We start from the raw sequence: 20,631 nt of genomic DNA, 5'->3' as shown, positions 1-20,631 counted from the left end.
CCAGTGGGAAACGAACCCACAACCCTGGCGTTGCAAGCGCCATGCTCTCCCAACTGAGCTACAGGGGACCTATTCCACATTTTGTTGTGTTACAGCCTGAATTCAAAATGGATGACATATTCCCCCCCCCCCCCCCCCCCCTCCCCCCCCCCCCCTCACCCATCTACACACAATACCCCATAATAGCAAAGTGAAAACATGTTTTTAGAAATGTTGGCAAATGTATGAAAATGAAATACAGAAATATTTAATTTACATAAGTATTCAAACCCCTGAGTCAATACTTTGTAGAAGCACCTTTGGCAGTGATTACAGCGGTGAGTCTTTCTGGGTAAGTCTCTAGAACTTTCCACACCTGGATTGTTCAATATCTGCACATTATTCTCTTTACAATTCTTGATGCTCTGTCCAGTTGGTTGTTGATCATTTCTAAACAGCCATTTTTAAGTCTTGCCATTGACTTTCAAGCCGATATTATATTATTATAGGAACCACGTACCGTCCTCTCCGTTGATATTATATTATTATGGGAGCCACGTACCGTCCTCTCCGTTGATATTATATTATTATGGGAACCACGTACCGTCCTCTCCGTTGATATTATATTATTATAGGAACCACGTACCGTCCTCTCCGTTGATATTATATTATTATGGGAACCACGTACCGTCCTCTCCGTTGATATTATATTATTATGGGAACCACGTACCGTCCTCTCCGTTGATATTATATTATTATGGGAACCACGTACCGTCCTCTCCGTTGATATTATATTATTATGGGAACCACGTACCGTCCTCTCCGTTGATATTATATTATTATGGGAACCACGTACCGTCCTCTCCGTTGATATTATATTATTATGGGAACCACGTACCGTCCTCTCCGTTGATATTATATTATTATGGGAACCACGTACCGTCCTCTCCGTTGATATTATATTATTATGGGAACCACGTACCGTCCTCTCCGTTGATATTATATTATTATGGGAACCACATACCGTCCTCTCGTTGATATTATATTATTATGGGAACCACGTACCGTCCTCTCCGTTGATATTATATTATTATGGGAACCACGTACCGTCCTCTCCGTTGATATTATATTATTATGGGAACCACGTACCGTCCTCTCCGTTGATATTATATTATTATGGGAACCACGTACCGTCCTCTCCGTTGATATTATATTATTATGGGAACCACGTACCGTCCTCTCCGTTGATATTATATTATTATGGGAACCACGTACAGTCCTCTCCGTTGATATTATATTATTATGGGAACCACGTACCGTCCTCTCCGTTGATATTATATTATTATGGGAACCACGTACCGTCCTCTCCGTTGATATTATATTATTATGGGAACCACGTACCGTCCTCTCCGTTGATATTATATTATTATGGGAACCACGTACCGTCCTCTCCGTTGATATTATATTATTATGGGAACCACGTACCGTCCTCTCCGTTGATATTATATTATTATGGGAACCACGTACCGTCCTCTCCGTTGATATTATATTATTATGGGAACCACGTACCGTCCTCTCCATTGATATTATATTATTATAGGAACCACGTACCGTCCTCTCCGTTGATATTATATTATTATAGGAACCACGTACCGTCCTCTCCGTTGATATTATATTATTATGGGAACCCACGTACCGTCCTCTCCGTTGATATTATATTATTATAGGAACCACGTACCGTCCTCTCCGTTGATATTATATTATTATAGGAACCACGTACAGTCCTCTCCGTTGATATTATATTATTATAGGAACCACGTACCGTCCTCTCCGTTGATATTATATTATTATAGGAACCACGTACCGTCCTCTCCGTTGATATTATATTATTATGGGAACCCACGTACCGTCCTCTCCGTTGATATTATATTATTATAGGAACCACGTACCGTCCTCTCCGTTGATATTATATTATTATAGGAACCACGTACAGTCCTCTCCGTTGATATTATATTATTATAGGAACCACGTACCGTCCTCTCCGTTGATATTATATTATTATGGGAACCACGTACCGTCCTCTCCGTTGATATTATATTATTATGGGAACCACGTACCGTCCTCTCCGTTGATATTATATTATTATGGGAACCACGTACCGTCCTCTCCGTTGATATTATATTATTATAGGAACCACGTACCGTCCTCTCCATTGATATTCTATTATTATAGGAACCACGTACCGTCCTCTCCGTTGATATTATATTATTATAGGAACCACGTACCGTCCTCTCCGTTGATATTATATTATTATGGGAACCACGTACCGTCCTCTCCGTTGATATTATATTATTATAGGAACCACGTACCGTCCTCTCCATTGATATTCTATTATGGGAACCACGTACCGTCCTCTCCGTTGATATTATATTATTATGGGAACCACGTACCGTCCTCTCCGTTGATATTATATTATTATGGGAACCACGTACCGTCCTCTCCATTGATATTCTATTATTATAGGAACCACGTACCGTCCTCTCCGTTGATATTATATTATTATAGGAACCACGTACCGTCCTCTCCGTTGATATTATATTATTATGGGAACCACGTACCGTCCTCTCCGTTGATATTATATTATTATAGGAACCACGTACCGTCCTCTCCATTGATATTCTATTATGGGAACCACGTACCGTCCTCTCCGTTGATATTATATTATTATGGGAACCACGTACCGTCCTCTCCGTTGATATTATATTATTATGGGAACCACGTACCGTCCTCTCCGTTGATATTATATTATTATAGGAACCACGTACCGTCCTCTCCGTTGATATTATATTATTATGGGAACCACGTACCGTCCTCTCCGTTGATATTATATTAGTATGGGAACCACGTACCGTCCTCTCCGTTTATATTATATTATTATAGGAACCACGTACCGTCCTCTCCGTTGATATTATATTATTATGGGAACCAAAGCGTCTGCTAAATGGGAACCACGTACCGTCCTCTCCGTTGAATGAAGCAGACACCTCTGTGACCTCCTTCTTTGACCTCATGGGATACCAGTTTCCGTCCTCTTTAAACTGGATCTCATCACAGTCCTCACAGCTGTTCAGGATCTCCATGAACAACCTGCAGAGACACACACACAGGGAGGGGTGTTTAGAAATAGTGTGTGCTACTGTACTGCAATGGATGACTGTTTATTACATGTGTAGTATCCCCAGAGAGAGAGAGAGAGAGAGAGAGAGACTGGGAGAGAGAGAGACACAGAGAGAGAGAGAGACGGGGAGAGAGAGAGAGAGAGAGACACAGAGAGAGAGAGAGAGACAGGGAGGGAGCGGGAGAGAGAGAGAGAGAGAGAGAGAGAGAGAGAGAGAGAGAGAGAGAGAGAGAGAGAGAGAGACGGGGAGAGAGAGAGACACAGAGAGAGAGAGAGATACAGGGAGGGAGAGAGAGAGAGAGAGAGAGAGAGAGAGAGAGAGAGAGAGAGAGAAAGAGAGACACAGAGAGAGAGAGAGAGAGAGATGGGGAGAGAGAGAGAGAGAGAGAGAGAGAGAGAGAGACAGGGAGGGAGGGAGCGGGAGAGAGAGAGAGAGAGAGAGAGAGAGAGAGAGAGAGAGAGAGAGAGAGAGAGAGAGGGAGAGAGAGGTGCAGCAGCAGAACTAACCCGTCGATGATGAGGTGTTGATATGGGGCCTTCTGATCACAGACAGGACACACCCATGTGGGTTTCTTCTCATTCATCTGGATGTAAAGCGTAGCGTCGAAACACTGGAGGTGGGAACACGTCAACGCTCTGCACGGGATCATCAGTCGCATCTTCCCCAGCTAGACAACACATAGGAAACAGAAGGATGAATATCATGACGACTGATCATTTTGTTTGTAGCCCCACTAAGCCACCCAAGTAGGATGACAGAACTTTTGCAATGATAGTGATGTGGTTGTTTTACCTAATCTGATTCTGATTAAGAACGTCTGCTAAATGACTAAAATGTAAATGAGTGTATGTACCGGACAGAGTAGAGACACTCGTAGACTGGTGGTTGCAATCTCACTGTCAGGGTCTGCTGTCAGCTTCTCTTTGACTGTGGAGAGAGACACAACACAATCTGACTGTCAGCTTCTGGTGTTAACTTCTCTTTGACTGTGGAGAGAGACAACACAATCTGACTGTCAGCTTCTGGTGTTAACTTCTCTTTGACTGTGGAGAGAGACACAACACAATCTGACTGTCAGCTTCTGGTGTTAACTTCTCTTTGACTGTGGAGAGGGACACAACACACAGAACATTATCAGCTGGATGTTACCAATAAAGGTGACCTTCTCCCGTTCCACTCCCCAAGCCTGGTGCTGTTGAGCCAGCTCCTATGGCCATTAGGGACTTGGGTTTACAGTACCAACAGATCTGGGACCAGGCCCGGCAGCACCATCTAATAATCAGAGGGACACCTACTGAGAGCCAGCTCCTATGGTCATTAGGGACTTGGGTTTACAGTACCAACAGATCTGGGACCAGGCCCGGCAGCACTATCTAATAATCAGAGGGACACCTACTGAGAGCCAGCTCCTATGGTCATTAGGGACTTGGGTTTACAGTACCAACAGATCTGGGACCAGGCCCGGCAGCACCATCTAATAATCAGAGGGACACCTACTGAGAGCCAGCTCCTATGGTCATTAGGGACTTGGGTTTACAGTACCAACAGATCTGGGACCAGGCCCGGCAGCACTATCTAATAATCAGAGGGACACCTACTGAGAGCCAGCTCCTATGGTCATTAGGGACTTGGGTTTACAGTACCAACAGATGTGGGACCAGGCCCGGCGGCACCACCTACTGAGAGCTCTGGAGTGGTCTGGGTTCCGGATGCCTTTGGCCCGTAGTCTCTGCAGCAGGGTGGTGGATGTCTGCTGTCTCACCAGGTATACTGCCATGGAGAAACTCTGAGAGGAGAGAGACAACAGGACGGAGGTTATCACAATGAACCACGACATGAGAAACATGATTTAACCCTCACACTACTGACTGGGGATGGGGGGGGACATTTTGGGCTTTGGATTGAGAAAATAATAAAATGCTCCCAAATACTCTGACCACTCGCCAATATGGCTGTTAAGAAGATAAATTCTGCCAGCCAATGCCAAAATCTACCCCCCTGGTGAAGCGGGACCTGTATCAGTGATTTTGACCAGATAATCTGCAGAGATATAGCTCCCCATGTACTCGCCTAAGATTGTACTTTTCTATACCATGACTGTGTACAAAATCAGCTTATTTTTCTGCATATCAACAACAAACAAAAAAATCGGCAAATGGTACACAAACTCTGCCAATTGTATAAATACTTGATCAAAGTCAAATACAGAAGTCCGATTGACTTCACATTAGAGGATGCATGGGGCGGGCGGTATAACCTGTACCTTCCATTAGGGGCGGGCGGTATAACCTGTACCTTCCATTAGAGGATGCATGGGGGCGGCGGTATAACCTGTACCTTCCATTAGGGGCGGGCGGTATAACCTGTACCTTCCATTAGGGGCGGGTGGTATAACCTGTACCTTCCATTAGGGGCGGGCGGTATAACCTGTACCTTCCATTAGTGGCGGCGGTATAACCTGTACCTTCCATTAGGGGCGGGCGGTATAACCTGTACCTTCCATTAGGGGCGGCGGTATAACCTGTACCTTCCATTAGGGCGGGCGGTATAACCTGTACCTCCCATTAGGGGCGGCGGTATAACCTGTACCTTCCATTAGGGGATGCATGGGGGCGGGCGGTATAACCTGTACCTTCCATTAGGGGCGGGCGGTATAACCTGTACCTTCCATTAGGGGCGGGCGGTATAACCTGTACCTTCCATTAGGGGCGGCGGTATAACCTGTACCTTCCATTAGGGGCGGGCGGTATAACCTGTACCTCCCATTAGGGGCGGCGGTATAACCTGTACCTTCCATTAGAGGATGCATGGGGGCGGCGGTATAACCTGTACCTTCCATTAGGGGCGGGCGGTATAACCTGTACCTTCCATTAGGGGATGCATGGGGGCGGGCGGTATAACCTGTACCTTCCATTAGGGGCGGGTGGTATAACCTGTACCTTCCATTAGGGGCGGGCGGTATAACCTGTACCTTCCATTAGGGGCGGGCGGTATAACCTGTACCTTCCATTAGGGGCGGGCGGTATAACCTGTACCTTCCATTAGGGGCGGGTGGTATAACCTGTACCTTCCATTAGGGGCGGGCGGTATAACCTGTACCTTCCATTGGGGCGGCGGTATAACCTGTACCTTCCATTAGGGGCGGGCGGTATAACCTGTACCTTCCATTAGGGGCGGCGGTATAACCTGTACCTTCCATTAGGGGCGGGCGGTATAACCTGTACCTCCCATTAGGGGCGGCGGTATAACCTGTACCTTCCATTAGGGGATGCATGGGGGCGGGCGGTATAACCTGTACCTTCCATTAGGGGCGGGCGGTATAACCTGTACCTTCCATTAGGGGCGGGCGGTATAACCTGTACCTTCCATTAGGGGCGGCGGTATAACCTGTACCTTCCATTAGGGGCGGGCGGTATAACCTGTACCTCCCATTAGGGGCGGCGGTATAACCTGTACCTTCCATTAGAGGATGCATGGGGGCGGCGGTATAACCTGTACCTTCCATTAGGGGCGGGCGGTATAACCTGTACCTTCCATTAGGGGATGCATGGGGGCGGGCGGTATAACCTGTACCTTCCATTAGGGGCGGGTGGTATAACCTGTACCTTCCATTAGGGGCGGCGGTATAACCTGTACCTTCCATTAGGGGCGGGCGGTATAACCTGTACCTTCCATTAGGGGCGGGCGGTATAACCTGTACCTTCCATTAGGGGCGGCGGTATAACCTGTACCTTCCATTAGGGGCGGGCGGTATAATCTGTACCTTCCATTAGGGGCGGCGGTATAACCTGTACCTTCCATTAGGGGCGGGCGGTATAACCTGTACCTTCCATTAGGGGCGGCGGTATAACCTGTACCTTCCATTAGGGGCGGGCGGTATAACCTGTACCTCCCATTAGGGGCGGGCGGTATAACCTGTACCTTCCATTAGAGGATGCATGGGGGCGGGCGGTATAACCTGTACCTTCCATTAGAGGATGCATGGGGGCGGCGGTATAACCTGTACCTTCCATTAGGGGCGGGCGGTATAACCTGTACCTTCCATTAGAGGATGCATGGGGGCGGGCGGTATAACCTGTACCTTCCATTAGAGGATGCATGGGGGCGGGCGGTATAACCTGTACCTTCCATTAGGGGCGGGCGGTATAACCTGTACCTTCCATTAGGGGCGGGCGGTATAACCTGTACCTTCCATTAGAGGATGCATGGGGGCGGGCGGTATAACCTGTACCTTCCATTAGGGACAGGCGGTATAACCTGTACCTTCCATTAGGGGCGGGCGGTATAACCTGTACCTTCCATTAGGGGCGGGCGGTATAACCTGTACCTTCCATTAGAGGATGCATGGGGGCGGGCGGTATAACCTGTACCTTCCATTAGGGGCGGGCGGTATAACCTGTACCTTCCATTAGGGGCGGGTGGTATAACCTGTACCTTCCATTAGGGGCGGGCGGTATAACCTGTACCTTCCATTAGGGGATGCATGGGGGCGGGCGGTATAACCTGTACCTTCCATTAGGGGCGGGCGGTATAACCTGTACCTTCCATTAGGGGCGGGCGGTATAACCTGTACCTTCCATTAGGGGCGGGCGGTATAACCTGTACCTTCCATTAGGGGCGGGCGGTATAACCTGTACCTTCCATTAGAGGATGCATGGGGGCGGGCGGTATAACCTGTACCTTCCATTAGGGGATGCATGGGGGCGGGCAGTATAACCTGTACCTTCCATTAGGGGCGGGCGGTATAACCTGTACCTTCCATTAGGGGCGGGCGGTATAACCTGTACCTTCCATTAGGGGATGCATGGGGGCGGGCGGTATAACCTGTACCTTCCATTAGAGGATGCATGGGGGCGGGCGGTATAACCTGTACCTTCCATTAGAGGATGCATGGGGGCGGCGGTATAACCTGTACCTTCCATTAGAGGATGCATGGGGGCGGGCGGTATAACCTGTACCTTCCATTAGGGGATGCATGGGGGCGGGCAGTATAACCTGTACCTTCCATTAGGGGCGGGCGGTATAACCTGTACCTTCCATTAGGGGCGGGCGGTATAACCTGTACCTTCCATTAGGGGATGCATGGGGGCGGGCGGTATAACCTGTACCTTCCATTAGAGGATGCATGGGGGCGGGCGGTATAACCTGTACCTTCCATTAGAGGATGCATGGGGGCGGCGGTATAACCTGTACCTTCCATTAGAGGATGCATGGGGGCGGCGGTATAACCTGTACCTTCCATTAGAGGATGCATGGGGGCGGCGGTATAACCTGTACCTTCCATTAGAGGATGCATGGGGGCGGGCGGTATAACCTGTACCTTCCATTAGAGGATGCATGGGGGCGGGCGGTATAACCTGTACCTTCCATTAGGGGCGGGCGGTATAACCTGTACCTTTCATTAGGGGCGGGCGGTATAACCTGTACCTTCCATTAGGGGCAGGCGGTATAACCTGTACCTTCCATTAGAGGATGCATGGGGGCGGCGGTATAACCTGTACCTTCCATTAGGGGCGGGCGGTATAACCTGTACCTTCCATTAGAGGATGCATGGGGGCGGGCGGTATAACCTGTACCTTCCATTAGAGGATGCATGGGGGCGGGCGGTATAACCTGTACCTTCCATTAGGGGCGGGCGGTATAATCTGTACCTTCCATTAGGGGCGGGCGGTATAATCTGTACCTTCCATTAGAGGATGCATGGGGGCGGCGGTATAACCTGTACCTTCCATTAGGGGCGGGCGGTATAATCTGTACCTTCCATTAGAGGATGCATGGGGGCGGGCGGTATAACCTGTACCTTCCATTAGGGGCGGGCGGTATAACCTGTACCTTCCATTAGGGGCGGGCGGTATAATCTGTACCTTTCATTACCATTATTCATCATCTACCACGTTTGTTTGGTTACGGTCATTTCTGTTCATGCATTCAATATATTATTATTATTATTACAGTCTGACCGTTGTCATTTTAGGAGTGGACATGTTGTTTGCAGAGCGCAAAACCCAGGCTACACTTGTGAGGAAAACGTTTTGCTTTATTTCATTCCATTTACGAGTTGTCAATTTATTGTCTTTTGTTTGGAGTGCTCCTGTCAACCTTGAGTAAGGACACGCACCTGATTACGCATAGAAGTAGGACTAGTCTACCTGGCTGCGGGCAAAGGTAGGTTTATAAATGTGCCCATTTGGTGATTGATACTATTTCTGATTGTCTTAACTCACCTTCACTGTGGAGCTTCTAAAAATAAAATAAAACATTCGCCTCAAACAGCATGAAAGGGGGAAAGAAATGTAATGCTCTGATCTGGTGGAAACGTCATAAACCTACCTGATTATCCCAAATAGGATAACTGATAACTTCTTATCCCTTAGACAAATAGCCTACAGCTGTGTCTGTCTGTCTGGAGCTCACTGGCTCGGGAAACTCTCAGGGCCAAGATATTAAATACAATGTTGCAGGTTTGCTAGCAGGAGCTTCAGGCCGGACCAAGTTAATAGTTGATACAATGTTTCAAGTTCTTTGCAGACAGGCCTGCATAGCCAATGTGATTTATAGGATATTTATTTTTAATCAGGATATTTTCTACCTGCGAGCTGCAATGTTCTTATTTGTTGGCTTTATGGAGGCTATTTTTACATATTGGCAATGAAAGTTACTTTTACATTTATCATTTTCATTTAGATATACAGTGCATTCGGAAAGTATTCAGACTCTTGACTTCTTCCACATTTTGTTACGTTACAGCCTTATTCTAAAAACGGATTAAATTGTTTTTTTTCCCCCTCATCAATCTACACACAATACCCCATAATGACAAAGCAAAAACGTTTTTTTTTTTTTTTTTTAATTATAGCAAACGGAAATATCACAAGTATTTGGACTCTTTACTCAGTACTTTGTTGAAGCACCTTTGACAGCGATTACAGCCTTGAGTCTTCTTGGGTATGACGCTACAAGGTTGGCACACCTGTATTTGGGGAGTTTCTCCCATTCTTCTCTGCAGATCTTCTCAAGCTCTGTCAGGTTGGATGGGGAGCGTCGCTGCACAGCTATTTTCAGGTCTCTCCAGAGATGTTCGATTGGGTTCAAGTCCGGTCTCTGGCTGGGCCACTCAAGGACATTCAGAGACTTGTCCCGAAGCCACTCCTGCGTTGTCTTGGCGGTGTGCTTAGGCTTATTGTCCTGTTGGAAGGTGAACCTTCGCCCCAGTCTGAGGTCCTGAGCGCTCTGGAGCAGGTTTTCGTCAAGGATCTCTCTGTACTTTGCTCCGTTCAACTTTCCCTCAATCCTGACTAGTCTCCCAGTCCCTGCCACTGAAAAACATCTCCACAGCATGATGCTGCCACCACCATGCTTCACCGTAGGGATGGTGCCAGGTTTCCTCCATACGTGACACTTGGCATTCAGGCCAAAGAGTTCAATCTTAGTTTCATCAGACCAGAGAATCTTGTTTCTCATGGTCTGAGAGTCCTTTAGGTGCCTTTTGGTAAACTCCAAGCGGGTTGTCATGTGCCTTTTACTGAGGAGTGGCTTCAGTCTGGCCACTCTACCATAAAGTATTCACACTTGACTTATTCCACATTTTGTTGGTGTTACAGGCTGAATTCTAAAAACTGATTTTTTTAAAAATAAGTATTTCCCCATCTACCCACAATGACAAAGTGAAAACATGTTTTTAGAAATGTTTTCAAATGTATAGAAAATTACAAATGAAATTGTATTTACATATGTATTCACACCCCTTTGCTATGACACTCCAAATTGAGCTCAGGTGCATCAAATTTCCATTGATCATCCTTGAGATGTCACTACAACTTGATTGGAGTCCGCCTGTGGCCAATTCAATTGTTTGGACATGATTTAGAAAGAAACACACCTGTCTATATAAGGTCCCACAGTTGAAAGTGCATGTCAGAGCAAAAACCAAGCCATGAGGTCGAAGGAATTGTCCGTAGAGCTCCGAGACAGGATTGTGTCGAGGCCCAGATCTGGGGAAGGGTACCAAAACATCTACAGAGCAGGGACTACAGTGTACCAAGGAACCGTCCGTAGAGCTCCGAGATGATGAGGCATATATCTGGGAAAGGCTATAAAACTATTTCTAGATTGTTGAAAGTTTCCAAGAGCACATTGGGAAATTGAAACAAATATGACTCTGCCTAGAGCTGGCCGTCCGACCAAACTGATCAACCGGGCAAGAAAGACCTTGGTAAAGGAGGTGACCAAGAACCCAATGGCCACTCTGACAGAACTACAGAGTTCCTTGGCTGAGATGGGAGAACATGCCAGAAGGACAACAGTCTCTACAGCACTACACCAATCTGGGCTTTATGGGAGAGAGGCCAGACGGAAGCCACTCCTGAGAAAAAGGCACATGACAGATCGCCTGGAGTTGGCAAAAAAGGCAAGTGACAGACTCGGAGCATAAGGCAAAAGATGATGTGATCTGATGAGACATTCAATTGAACTCTTTGGCATGAATACAAAGAGCTATGACTGGAGAAAACCAGGCACAGCTCATCACCCGTCTAACACCATCCCTACCGTGAAGCATGGTGGTGGCAGCATCATGATATGGGGATGATTTTCAGCAGCAGGAACTAGGAGACTGATAAGGATAGAGGGAACAATGAATGGAGCCAAATACAGACAAATCCTTGATGAGAACCTGCTTCAGAGTGCAAACGACCTTAGGACTGGGGTGAAGATTTACGTTCCAACTGGAAAATGAACCCAAGCATACAGCCAAAGCAACACTGGAATGGCTTCAGAACAAGAATGGGAAAGTTCTTGTGTGGCCCAGCGAAAGCAGACTTGAATCTGTGGAAAGATTGCTGTTGACCGCCACTCCCCATCTAACTTAACAGAGCTTGACAAAATCTGCAAGGAAGAATGGGATAAAATCCCCAAATCCAGATGTGCAAACCTGATACAGACAAACCCAAGACGACTCAAAGCTGTAATCGCCGCCCAAATGTGCTTCTACAAAGTACTGACTCAGGGATGTGAATACTTATGTAAATGAGAAATGTCTGTATTTCATTTTCAATAAATTTGCTAACATTTCTAAAAACATGTTTTCAATTTGTCATTATAGGTTATTGTGTGTAGATGGTTGAGAGAGAAAATCAAAAAAATAAATTGAATTCAGGCTGTAACAACAAAATGTGGAATGTGGTCCTCTGTAGCTCAATTGGTAGAGCATGGCGCTTGTAATGCCAGGGTAGTGGGTTCGATCCCCGGGACCACCCATACGTAAAAATGTATACACACATGACTAAGTCACTTTGGATAAAAGCGTCTGCTAAATGGCATATTATTATTATTATGAATACTTTCTGAAAGCACTAAGTATATTTCACATTTTGGTGTACCACCCCTTTAAATGGCAGCCGTTTTTTTATTCATAAATATGAGAATGTATATTTACTTTAAAAATACTGAAAACGAAATGATGCTACAATCAAATTATGGTAAATCAGCTTTTTAGTACTACTGTGGATTGTACTTTAGAGAAAAAGCTGCATATTGTTTAAGGTAAAGAACGTATATTTTTGTTTTGCAGAATACGCAAATTAACAGTTGGTATTCCATGCAATAGAATATAACAATTTATAATCCATGCAATGTGGAAATGTGCCTTTGGCTTCACAGTGGCAAATACCTAATAAATAAGATATCATGTTATCTCATGCCACAGATTTCCTTTAACAGTCAGTCAGCCAGTCATCTTTAGGGAGGCTAAATTATGGGAACTTCCCAAAATTCCCAGGTTTTCTAAAAATCCTTGTTGGAGGATTCTGGATTTCCTGTTTATTCCCTTCTGACTCTACCAACCAGATTATTATTTTTTAAACCTGTGAATTTTGGGCAAGTTACCAGAATTTTCTAACGCTAATCACCCTCCATTCCTTACCCTGCCTTTCTCCGAGGCCCATGACAGCACAATATATTCCTTACCCTGCCTATCTCTGAGGTCCATGACACCACGATAGTGTTGGGCACTGTGGTGGACAGTCTGACCAGTGACGTGATGTTGATGGGGCGACTCGGCCGTTTGGGTTCCACTCCGTTTTTGGTTGGAGGAAGGTAGCCCTGAGGAGGAAGAGGAGACAACAGGGTCAATGTCAGTTGGTTTGAGTTGGCGCTAGCAACTCCAAGGTTGTGGGTTCAATTCTCGAAGGGATCACAAACATACAAAAAATGTATGTACTGTAAAGCCCTTTGAATAAGAGCGTATGCAGTTCTAACAGTGATATATACAGCGCATTCAGAAAGTATTCAGAACCCTTTCCCTTATTTTGTTACGTTACAGCCTTATTCTAAAATGGACTTTAGGTCCCCAGGGCCAGGATGCACCCCTTTAGGTCCCCAGGACCAGGATGCACCCCTTTAGGTCCCCAGGACCAGGATGCACCCCTTTAGGTCCCCAGGACCAGGATGCACCCCTTTAGGTCCCCAGGACCAGGATTCACCCCTTTAGGTCCCCAGGACCAGGATGCACCCCTTTAGGTCCCCAGGACCAGGATGCACCCCTTTAGGTCCCCAGGACCAGGATGCACCCCTTTAGGTCCCCAGGGCCAGGATTCACCCCTTTAGGTCCCCAGGACCAGGATTCACCCCTTTAGGTCCCCAGGACCAGGATTCACCCCTTTAGGTCCCCAGGACCAGGATGCACCCCTTTAGGTCCCCAGGACCAGGATGCACCCCTTTAGGTCCCCAGGACCAGGATGCACCCCTTTAGGTCCCCAGGACCAGGATGCACCCCTTTAGGTCCCCAGGACCAGGATGCACTCCTTTAGGTCCCCAGGGCCAGGAAACACTGGCTTAATGTGTGGTAGTTAACAGTCTGCTGTCAGACAGACTCACCGGGAGGTTGCAGGGCTTGTTGTTAACTTTCACACACAGGTTGGATGGGAAATGATCCTCCTGGGGACAGCTCGTCTCTGATAAACAAAACCTGGGAGAGAACATACAGAGATCAATAACCAATACCAGAGATCAATATGAATGACAAATCCAATAACCAATTCAAAATGACAGACCCAGTAATAGACAATAGTCAGTCAGTGGTCATATTGACTACCTAGATGAGCCTCCATCTCATAAAGACGTTTAGTAGCGCAGGCATTTCTCTACTTTACTTGGTGAACAAGTCATACAGTGAATACAAGCCATACTGTGAATACAAGTCATACTGTGAATACAAGTCCTACAGTGAATACAAGTCATACAGTGAATAGAGGTGAAATAAATACAGAACAGGCTAGAACACCACAGGATCCTTACCTTAACTGAACCTGGACCGCAAAGTCACACTTGGTCCCAGAGATGTCCCTATAGATAGATAGATAGATAGATAGACAGACAGGACAGGACAGGACAGACAGACAGACAGACAGGAGGTTTAGGTGAGAAGTCAAGCAAGGAGCAGTGAGCAAAATAAACATAACTTTCAAGTATACGGGAAGGTATTATACCATTATCCAATGCATGTTTCAAATACTGCAACTCACAATTGCCTCACGTGGATCGATTTGCAGTTTATAAACTGTATTTTTTCCATGTCTATGTTCCTTTGCATAACGAACATTACGCCTAGTGCGAATATGAATTGAAACGTCACATCCTGTTTCTGAGGGAGATATCGTAAAGACAGACATGCTCAGTGGTTCTGTGTGTTTTATTGGTTTAGATAGGGGCATCATGTACAGCAGTCAGTCCTTAGTTATTCTCTCCCCTCCACCCCTCCCCTCTCCCCCTCTACTCTCCTCCCCTCTCCCCCCTACACTCTCCTCCCCTCCCCTTCTCCCCTCTCCACCCCTCCCCTTCTCCCCCTCTACTCTCCCCCCCTACACTCTCCTCCCCTCCCCTTCTCCCCTCTACTCTCCTCCCCTTCTCCCCCTCTACTCTCCCCCCCTACACTCTCCTCCCCTCCCCTCCCCTCAGTCTTACATGGAGCTGCTGATCTGCTGGACCTGCTGAGGTGTCAATGCAAAGGCATAACACGTCTCCTGAAACCGCTGACTGTTGTCTGAGGCTGTGGACAGAAGAACACAACGACAGGATGAATAGTCACCATACCCCGCTCAACAAGACAGACAACGACAGGATGAATAGTCACCATACCCCGCTCAACAAGACAGACAACGACAGGATGAATAGTCACCATACCCCGCTCAACAAGACAGACAACGACAGGATGAATAGTCACCATACCCCGCTCAACAAGACAGACAACGACAGGATGAATAGTCACCATACCCCGCTCAACAAGACAGACAACGACAGGATGAATAGTCACCATACCCCGCTCAACAAGACAGACAACGACAGGATGAATAGTCACCATACCCCGCTCAACAAGACAGACAACGACAGGATGAATAGTCACCATACCCCGCTCAACAAGACAGACAACGACAGGATGAATAGTCACCATACCCCGCTCAACAAGACAGACAACGACAGGATGAATAGTCACCATACCCCGCTCAACAAGACAGACAACGACAGGATGAATAGTCACCATACCCCGCTCAACAAGACAGACAACGACAGGATGAATAGTCACCATACCCCGCTCAACAAGACAGACAACGACATTACAATTCTCATGTGGGTTCACGAGAAGCACATTTAGAAGTACATCCACTAACCTGCAGGTGCAGAGTACAAAAGGTAAAGTGATTAAAGAAAGATACTGTTGGATAATCCACCTTCTTCCATGAGAAGCCAACCCTGTGATGGCCTAACTAACAGACAGACATCCATGAGAAGCCAACCCTGTGATGGCCTAACTAACAGACAGACATCCATGAGAAGCCAACCCTGTGATGGCCTAACTAACAGACAGACATCCATGAGAAGCCAACCCTGTGATGGCCTAACTAACAGACAGACATCCATGAGAAGCCAACCCTGTGATGGCCTAACTAACAGACAGACATCCATGAGAAGCCAACCCTGTGATGGCCTAACTAACAGACAGACATCCATGAGAAGCCAACCCTGTGATGGCCTAACTAACAGACAGACATCCATGAGAAGCCAACCCTGTGATGGCCTAACTAACAGACAGACATCCATGAGAAGCCAACCCTGTGATGGCCTAACTAACAGACAGACATCCATGGACCAGACTACTCACCCAGGCTGGTGGGTTTGATGAGCTCATCCAGCATGTCGTAAAAGGGAAGTCTCTGCAGCTTGACGTCAGGGTGTACGGGGTGCAGGGTGGAGGTAAGTCTCTGCAGCTTGACGTCAGAGTGTACGGGGTGCAGGGAGGAGGGAAGGTGGGGCAGGCCCAGCTCGTGTTTGGGCCCCAGCAGGGAGAGGGGCGAGGGGGACCCGTGGCTGTCAAACCCCAGCGAGGTGAGGCCTCCAGGCAGGGTGGAGTGGACACTGGGCAGGGCCAGGTCCACCGGAGACACCATCTTGGTGGGGAAGCGGCGTCTGTAGAGCTCCTTCACCTTCATCTGGATAGCGGGGCTGCAGCCGGCCTTGAGGAGGTGTAGGGCTTTGGTCAGCAGTTCGTGTTTGCGGCCGTGCTTGTTGCGTCCTGCGTAGCCTAGTAACACTTGTAGCTCTGAAACACGAAGGCTCATCACCATTTGCTTTGGAAGAGGAAAAGGAGCATCAGTATTATTACAGAGCAACATGCTGCCATTAAACTCCGGCTTTGTCTCACTGCAAAGCTACATTTTGGGGAACACAACTTGTGTGAGTAAACGGACAATCAACCGGTATTTTACAACTTATGAAACAGTCAATTATGTTGTGATGGCCAAGTGTGTTTATTTTACCACCGACAGCTAGGCTGGCAGGCTACTTGCTCTAGACGTCTCAGGGCAAGCAGGCTTCATGAGAGAACTACATCAGAACACTGAAGGGATATGGGACTTAATTTAACAAGACACAGAGTAGCAGAGACAGCTTGTGAAGAAGGATGCAGGCCAGACTTCTCTCCAGAGACCAGAGTAGGCCAGACTCCAGACTCCAGAGCAGGCCAGACTCCAGAGACCAGAGTAGGCCACGCCACAGTAGGCCAGACCCCAGACCAGACTCCAGAGACCAGAGTAAGCCAGACTCCAGAGTAGGCCAGAATCCAGAGTAGGCCAGAATCCAGACTCCAGAGCAGGCCAGACTCCAGAGCAGGCCAGACTCCAGAACAGGCCAGACTCCAGAGCAGGCCAGACTCCAGAGCAGGCCAGACTCCAGAACAGGCCAGACTCCAGAGCAGGCCAGACTCCAGAGCAGGCCAGACTCCAGAGCAGGCCAGACTCCAGAGCAGGCCAGACTCCAGAGCAGGCCAGACAGAGACCAGGGCCCGTACTCATAAAGCGTCTCAGAGTAGGAGTGGTGATCTAGGATCAGGTCCCACCTGTCTGTATAATTTTAATCATTATGATTCGAAAAGGCAAAACTGATCCTAGATCAGGACTCCTACTCTAAGATGCTTTATCGATAGATTTATTCTGAGGTGATCGGAGGACATGGGTCTCTCCTCTACACAAATTACAACCAGAACATAGCCTTCACTTGACAAAACAGCAGTCATTCCACCTCAAAAAGCACAAGAAAGCAGATTGACACCCACCATCTCAGATTGTTCTGAAATCGTTTCTGTAGTTAAAAACAGATAAGATTAGCATTCCTGAGACATTCTTTTGTTGAAATATAATTTGATCTCTGAGAAATTAAGCTAAATGATTGCACTCAAATTGGCCATTTTAATTTACAGGATAATCTTCAATAAATATAGTACTTACCATCCGCTTGACCACACAATTTATTTTCATCATGAGCAAAAGCTATTGGTTTTCTACCCAAAGTTGCAAAGAAAATGTTGTGATCCACACAAGAGACCATCAAAAATTGATAAAAGGGTGTGGTTATGACAGTAGCAGGAACAGCGGCATCTAGTGGGCAAAACGTGGTACTTTCACACTCATTTATGGTAAAGAATGAAAGCAACTTCAATGGCTAATGTCTCTGAACAGGGGAAGAAAACCATCACCAGACTCACAGGGAATAAAGGATGAAGAAGCAATACTCCAAGCAGGAGTTCTATACTACTTGTCAGGCATAGAGTTGTTGGGGTGGGGGTCTGTGGGTGGCTATTGATCTGCTGTATACTGGTTGTTGGGGTGGGGGTCTGTGGGTGGCTATTGATCTGCTGTATACTGGTTGTTGGGGTGGGGGTCTGTGGGTGGCTATTGATCTGCTGTATACTGGTTGTTGGGGTGGGGGTCTGTGGGTGGCTATTGATCTGCTGTATACTGGTTGTTGGGGTGGGGGTCTGTGGGTGGCTATTGATCTGCTGTATACTGGTTGTTGGGGTGGGGGTCTGTGGGTGGCTATTGATCTGCTGTATACTGGTTGTTGGGGTGGGGGTCTGTGGGTGGCTATTGATCTGCTGTATACTGGTTGTTGGGGTGGGGGTCTGTGGGTGGCTATTGATCTGCTGTATACTGGTTGTTGGGGTGGGGGTCTGTGGGTGGCTATTGATCATTTTATTGGATTCCTCATGTCTTACTCATTGTTAGGAAGAATTATGGTCAAAATCAGATGTTAAGTACTATATTTTTTGAAGATTATATGAATCCTATAAATTAAAATGGCCAATTTGGGTGCAATCAATTAGCTTAATTTCTCAGAGATCAAATTATATTTCAACAAAATAATGTTTCTGGAATGCTAATATTATGTTTCTAACTACAGAAACAATTTCAGAACAATCTGAGATGGTGGGTGACATGGCTTGGAAGTGAAAGACATGGAAAGAGAAGTGCTGTGGTAGCCTACAAAGTGAATAAATGGCCGTATCAGCAGCTTTAGCCTACAGTGGAGGTCTTAGCTAAACTGTCTACTTAGTAGGCTACTCATGCGGGACAGTGGACACCCATTCAGCATTAACAGTCACCAAAAGAGAGGAAAAAGCTTGTTTGCCTAAAACATTTGTATTTTTCAAAGTGAATTAAATGGTGTATCCATCTTTAGAAAGGAGAGAAGATCTGACTCTGCGGTAAAGGGGGAGGGAAATAATATCTCTACCATTTCATTTTTGTAGAAAATTCTGTGAGGAAGCTTCAAAAAGAGATCAGATTCTCCACACAGCCCCTGACGAACTCCAGATGGGTGAGATTACAGGGAAGCATGGGGGATAGGTAGCCAACCCCAAAAACTAACATCACCTAATAATTATACATCATCAACAGAGACATGCAATCGTTTTTTCCCTCAGCCTTCAGACATCCTAGAACGGTACCTTACATCGCATTAAATATCAAGGCATATCTCCTTGGCTCACAACTACTCGTTTCAGTTTCGTTATAGGGTTACATTAAAATAGGTTGGTGGTAACTGTCATCACTCACAAACACCAAATCATTACAGGTGTGTTTACAGACGCATTTGGGCTATTTGGTTTCACTGTACAGGCAAAAGCACGGAGGGTGCTTCTGATCACACAAGACTAGCCTACTAGTTCTGTCTTTGTTGTCACTCCGTAATTTATATTTCACACAATTAAAGTAACAGGTTGATAAGCGGCCTCGGGACAGAGGCTCAGAGAGTTTCTATTAGTGTCAGTAATGTAAGGTTTGACGTTGGAAGTTACCTGATACCCTTGCCATCTTCAACCTAGACTTCAGCTAAAAAGCAAACGTCGAATTCGAATGGGCACATTCTGAAAAACAGTTTACTAGCTAAATGTTTTGGCTAAAATAGCTCGTTGGCTAGCTATGGCTAACCGTGGTAGCTAACGTTACTCTAGTTAGCTAGCTAGTCACTTTTTGACACCACCCACCTGTAGTGATCATATTTGACGTCACTCTCGTAATTCGTTATTCTAAATCAGCTGATTATCTAACTGCTAATCGTGGGGGAAAAGTCGACACTTTCAACTGGAAGTTATCAGCTAGCTACACATCTGCCGTCTGGTCCAGGCCGATTCTCCCGGCCTGGACCAATGCTAGGTAGCTAGCTAGCTTATTAGCTAACATTACATTGGGGCCGAGCAAAGGCTCTTTGGCTGGAATATGTTGACTGGCGGGAAAATAATAGGCGGTTCTGGCTGGTATAACAAGGTTCTGGCAACGTATTACACATTTATATGAACTATTAACTGGCGAAACTGGTAAACTAAGCACACATCTAGTTAGCTAGCTAGCTTACAACTGTAATTCGCTAGCATCAAGCTGCGAGGCAGGCAAGACTCATCATCGTAGCTATCTAACAATAACAATGCTACCTACGACTTCCACAGAGTTTTCTACAAAAATTAAAAACATACCCTATAACAAATAAAGTAAATCCTCAAATAAAGAAAATTCCAACTCCATGTAACCCACGGGGATGACTTAAATGCAAAATACAGCCTTTTTTTGTCAAATGTAATTTCGGCCTACGCTTTACCTTCAGTTCCGCACTCTCCGCCATCTTGTAACTCTGAGCGCAGGCGTGATAG

The 20,631-nt window shown here is 46.6% G+C and overlaps 1 protein-coding gene across 1 annotated transcript in view; it reads right to left on the bottom strand.

Moving 5' to 3' along the window:
* LOC311135441 (E3 SUMO-protein ligase PIAS1-like) overlaps positions 1-20,611 on the bottom strand; it is a 29,453-nt gene extending 8,842 nt beyond the window's left edge. The window contains exons 1-10 of the mRNA XM_084169395.1: positions 20,580-20,611; positions 16,312-16,777; positions 15,117-15,201; positions 14,451-14,498; positions 14,031-14,121; positions 13,122-13,256; positions 4,839-4,944; positions 4,012-4,085; positions 3,665-3,825; positions 2,931-3,126 (exon numbers count right to left, since the gene is read on the bottom strand). Of these exons, the coding sequence (XP_084025521.1) occupies positions 2,931-3,126; positions 3,665-3,825; positions 4,012-4,085; positions 4,839-4,944; positions 13,122-13,256; positions 14,031-14,121; positions 14,451-14,498; positions 15,117-15,201; positions 16,312-16,777; positions 20,580-20,603 (1,386 nt within the window). The 5' untranslated portion in view covers positions 20,604-20,611. The remainder of the gene's footprint in view (positions 1-2,930; positions 3,127-3,664; positions 3,826-4,011; positions 4,086-4,838; positions 4,945-13,121; positions 13,257-14,030; positions 14,122-14,450; positions 14,499-15,116; positions 15,202-16,311; positions 16,778-20,579) is intronic.
* Between the last annotated feature and the right edge of the window lie 20 nt (positions 20,612-20,631).

The sequence above is a fragment of the Coregonus lavaretus genome, assembly GCF_964263955.1.
Source record: "Coregonus lavaretus genome assembly, chromosome: 9".
Classification (NCBI taxonomy): domain Eukaryota; kingdom Metazoa; phylum Chordata; class Actinopteri; order Salmoniformes; family Salmonidae; genus Coregonus; species Coregonus lavaretus.
The sequence above is the reverse complement of the archived record's forward strand: the minus strand, read 5'-3'. Positions and strand labels throughout refer to the sequence as shown.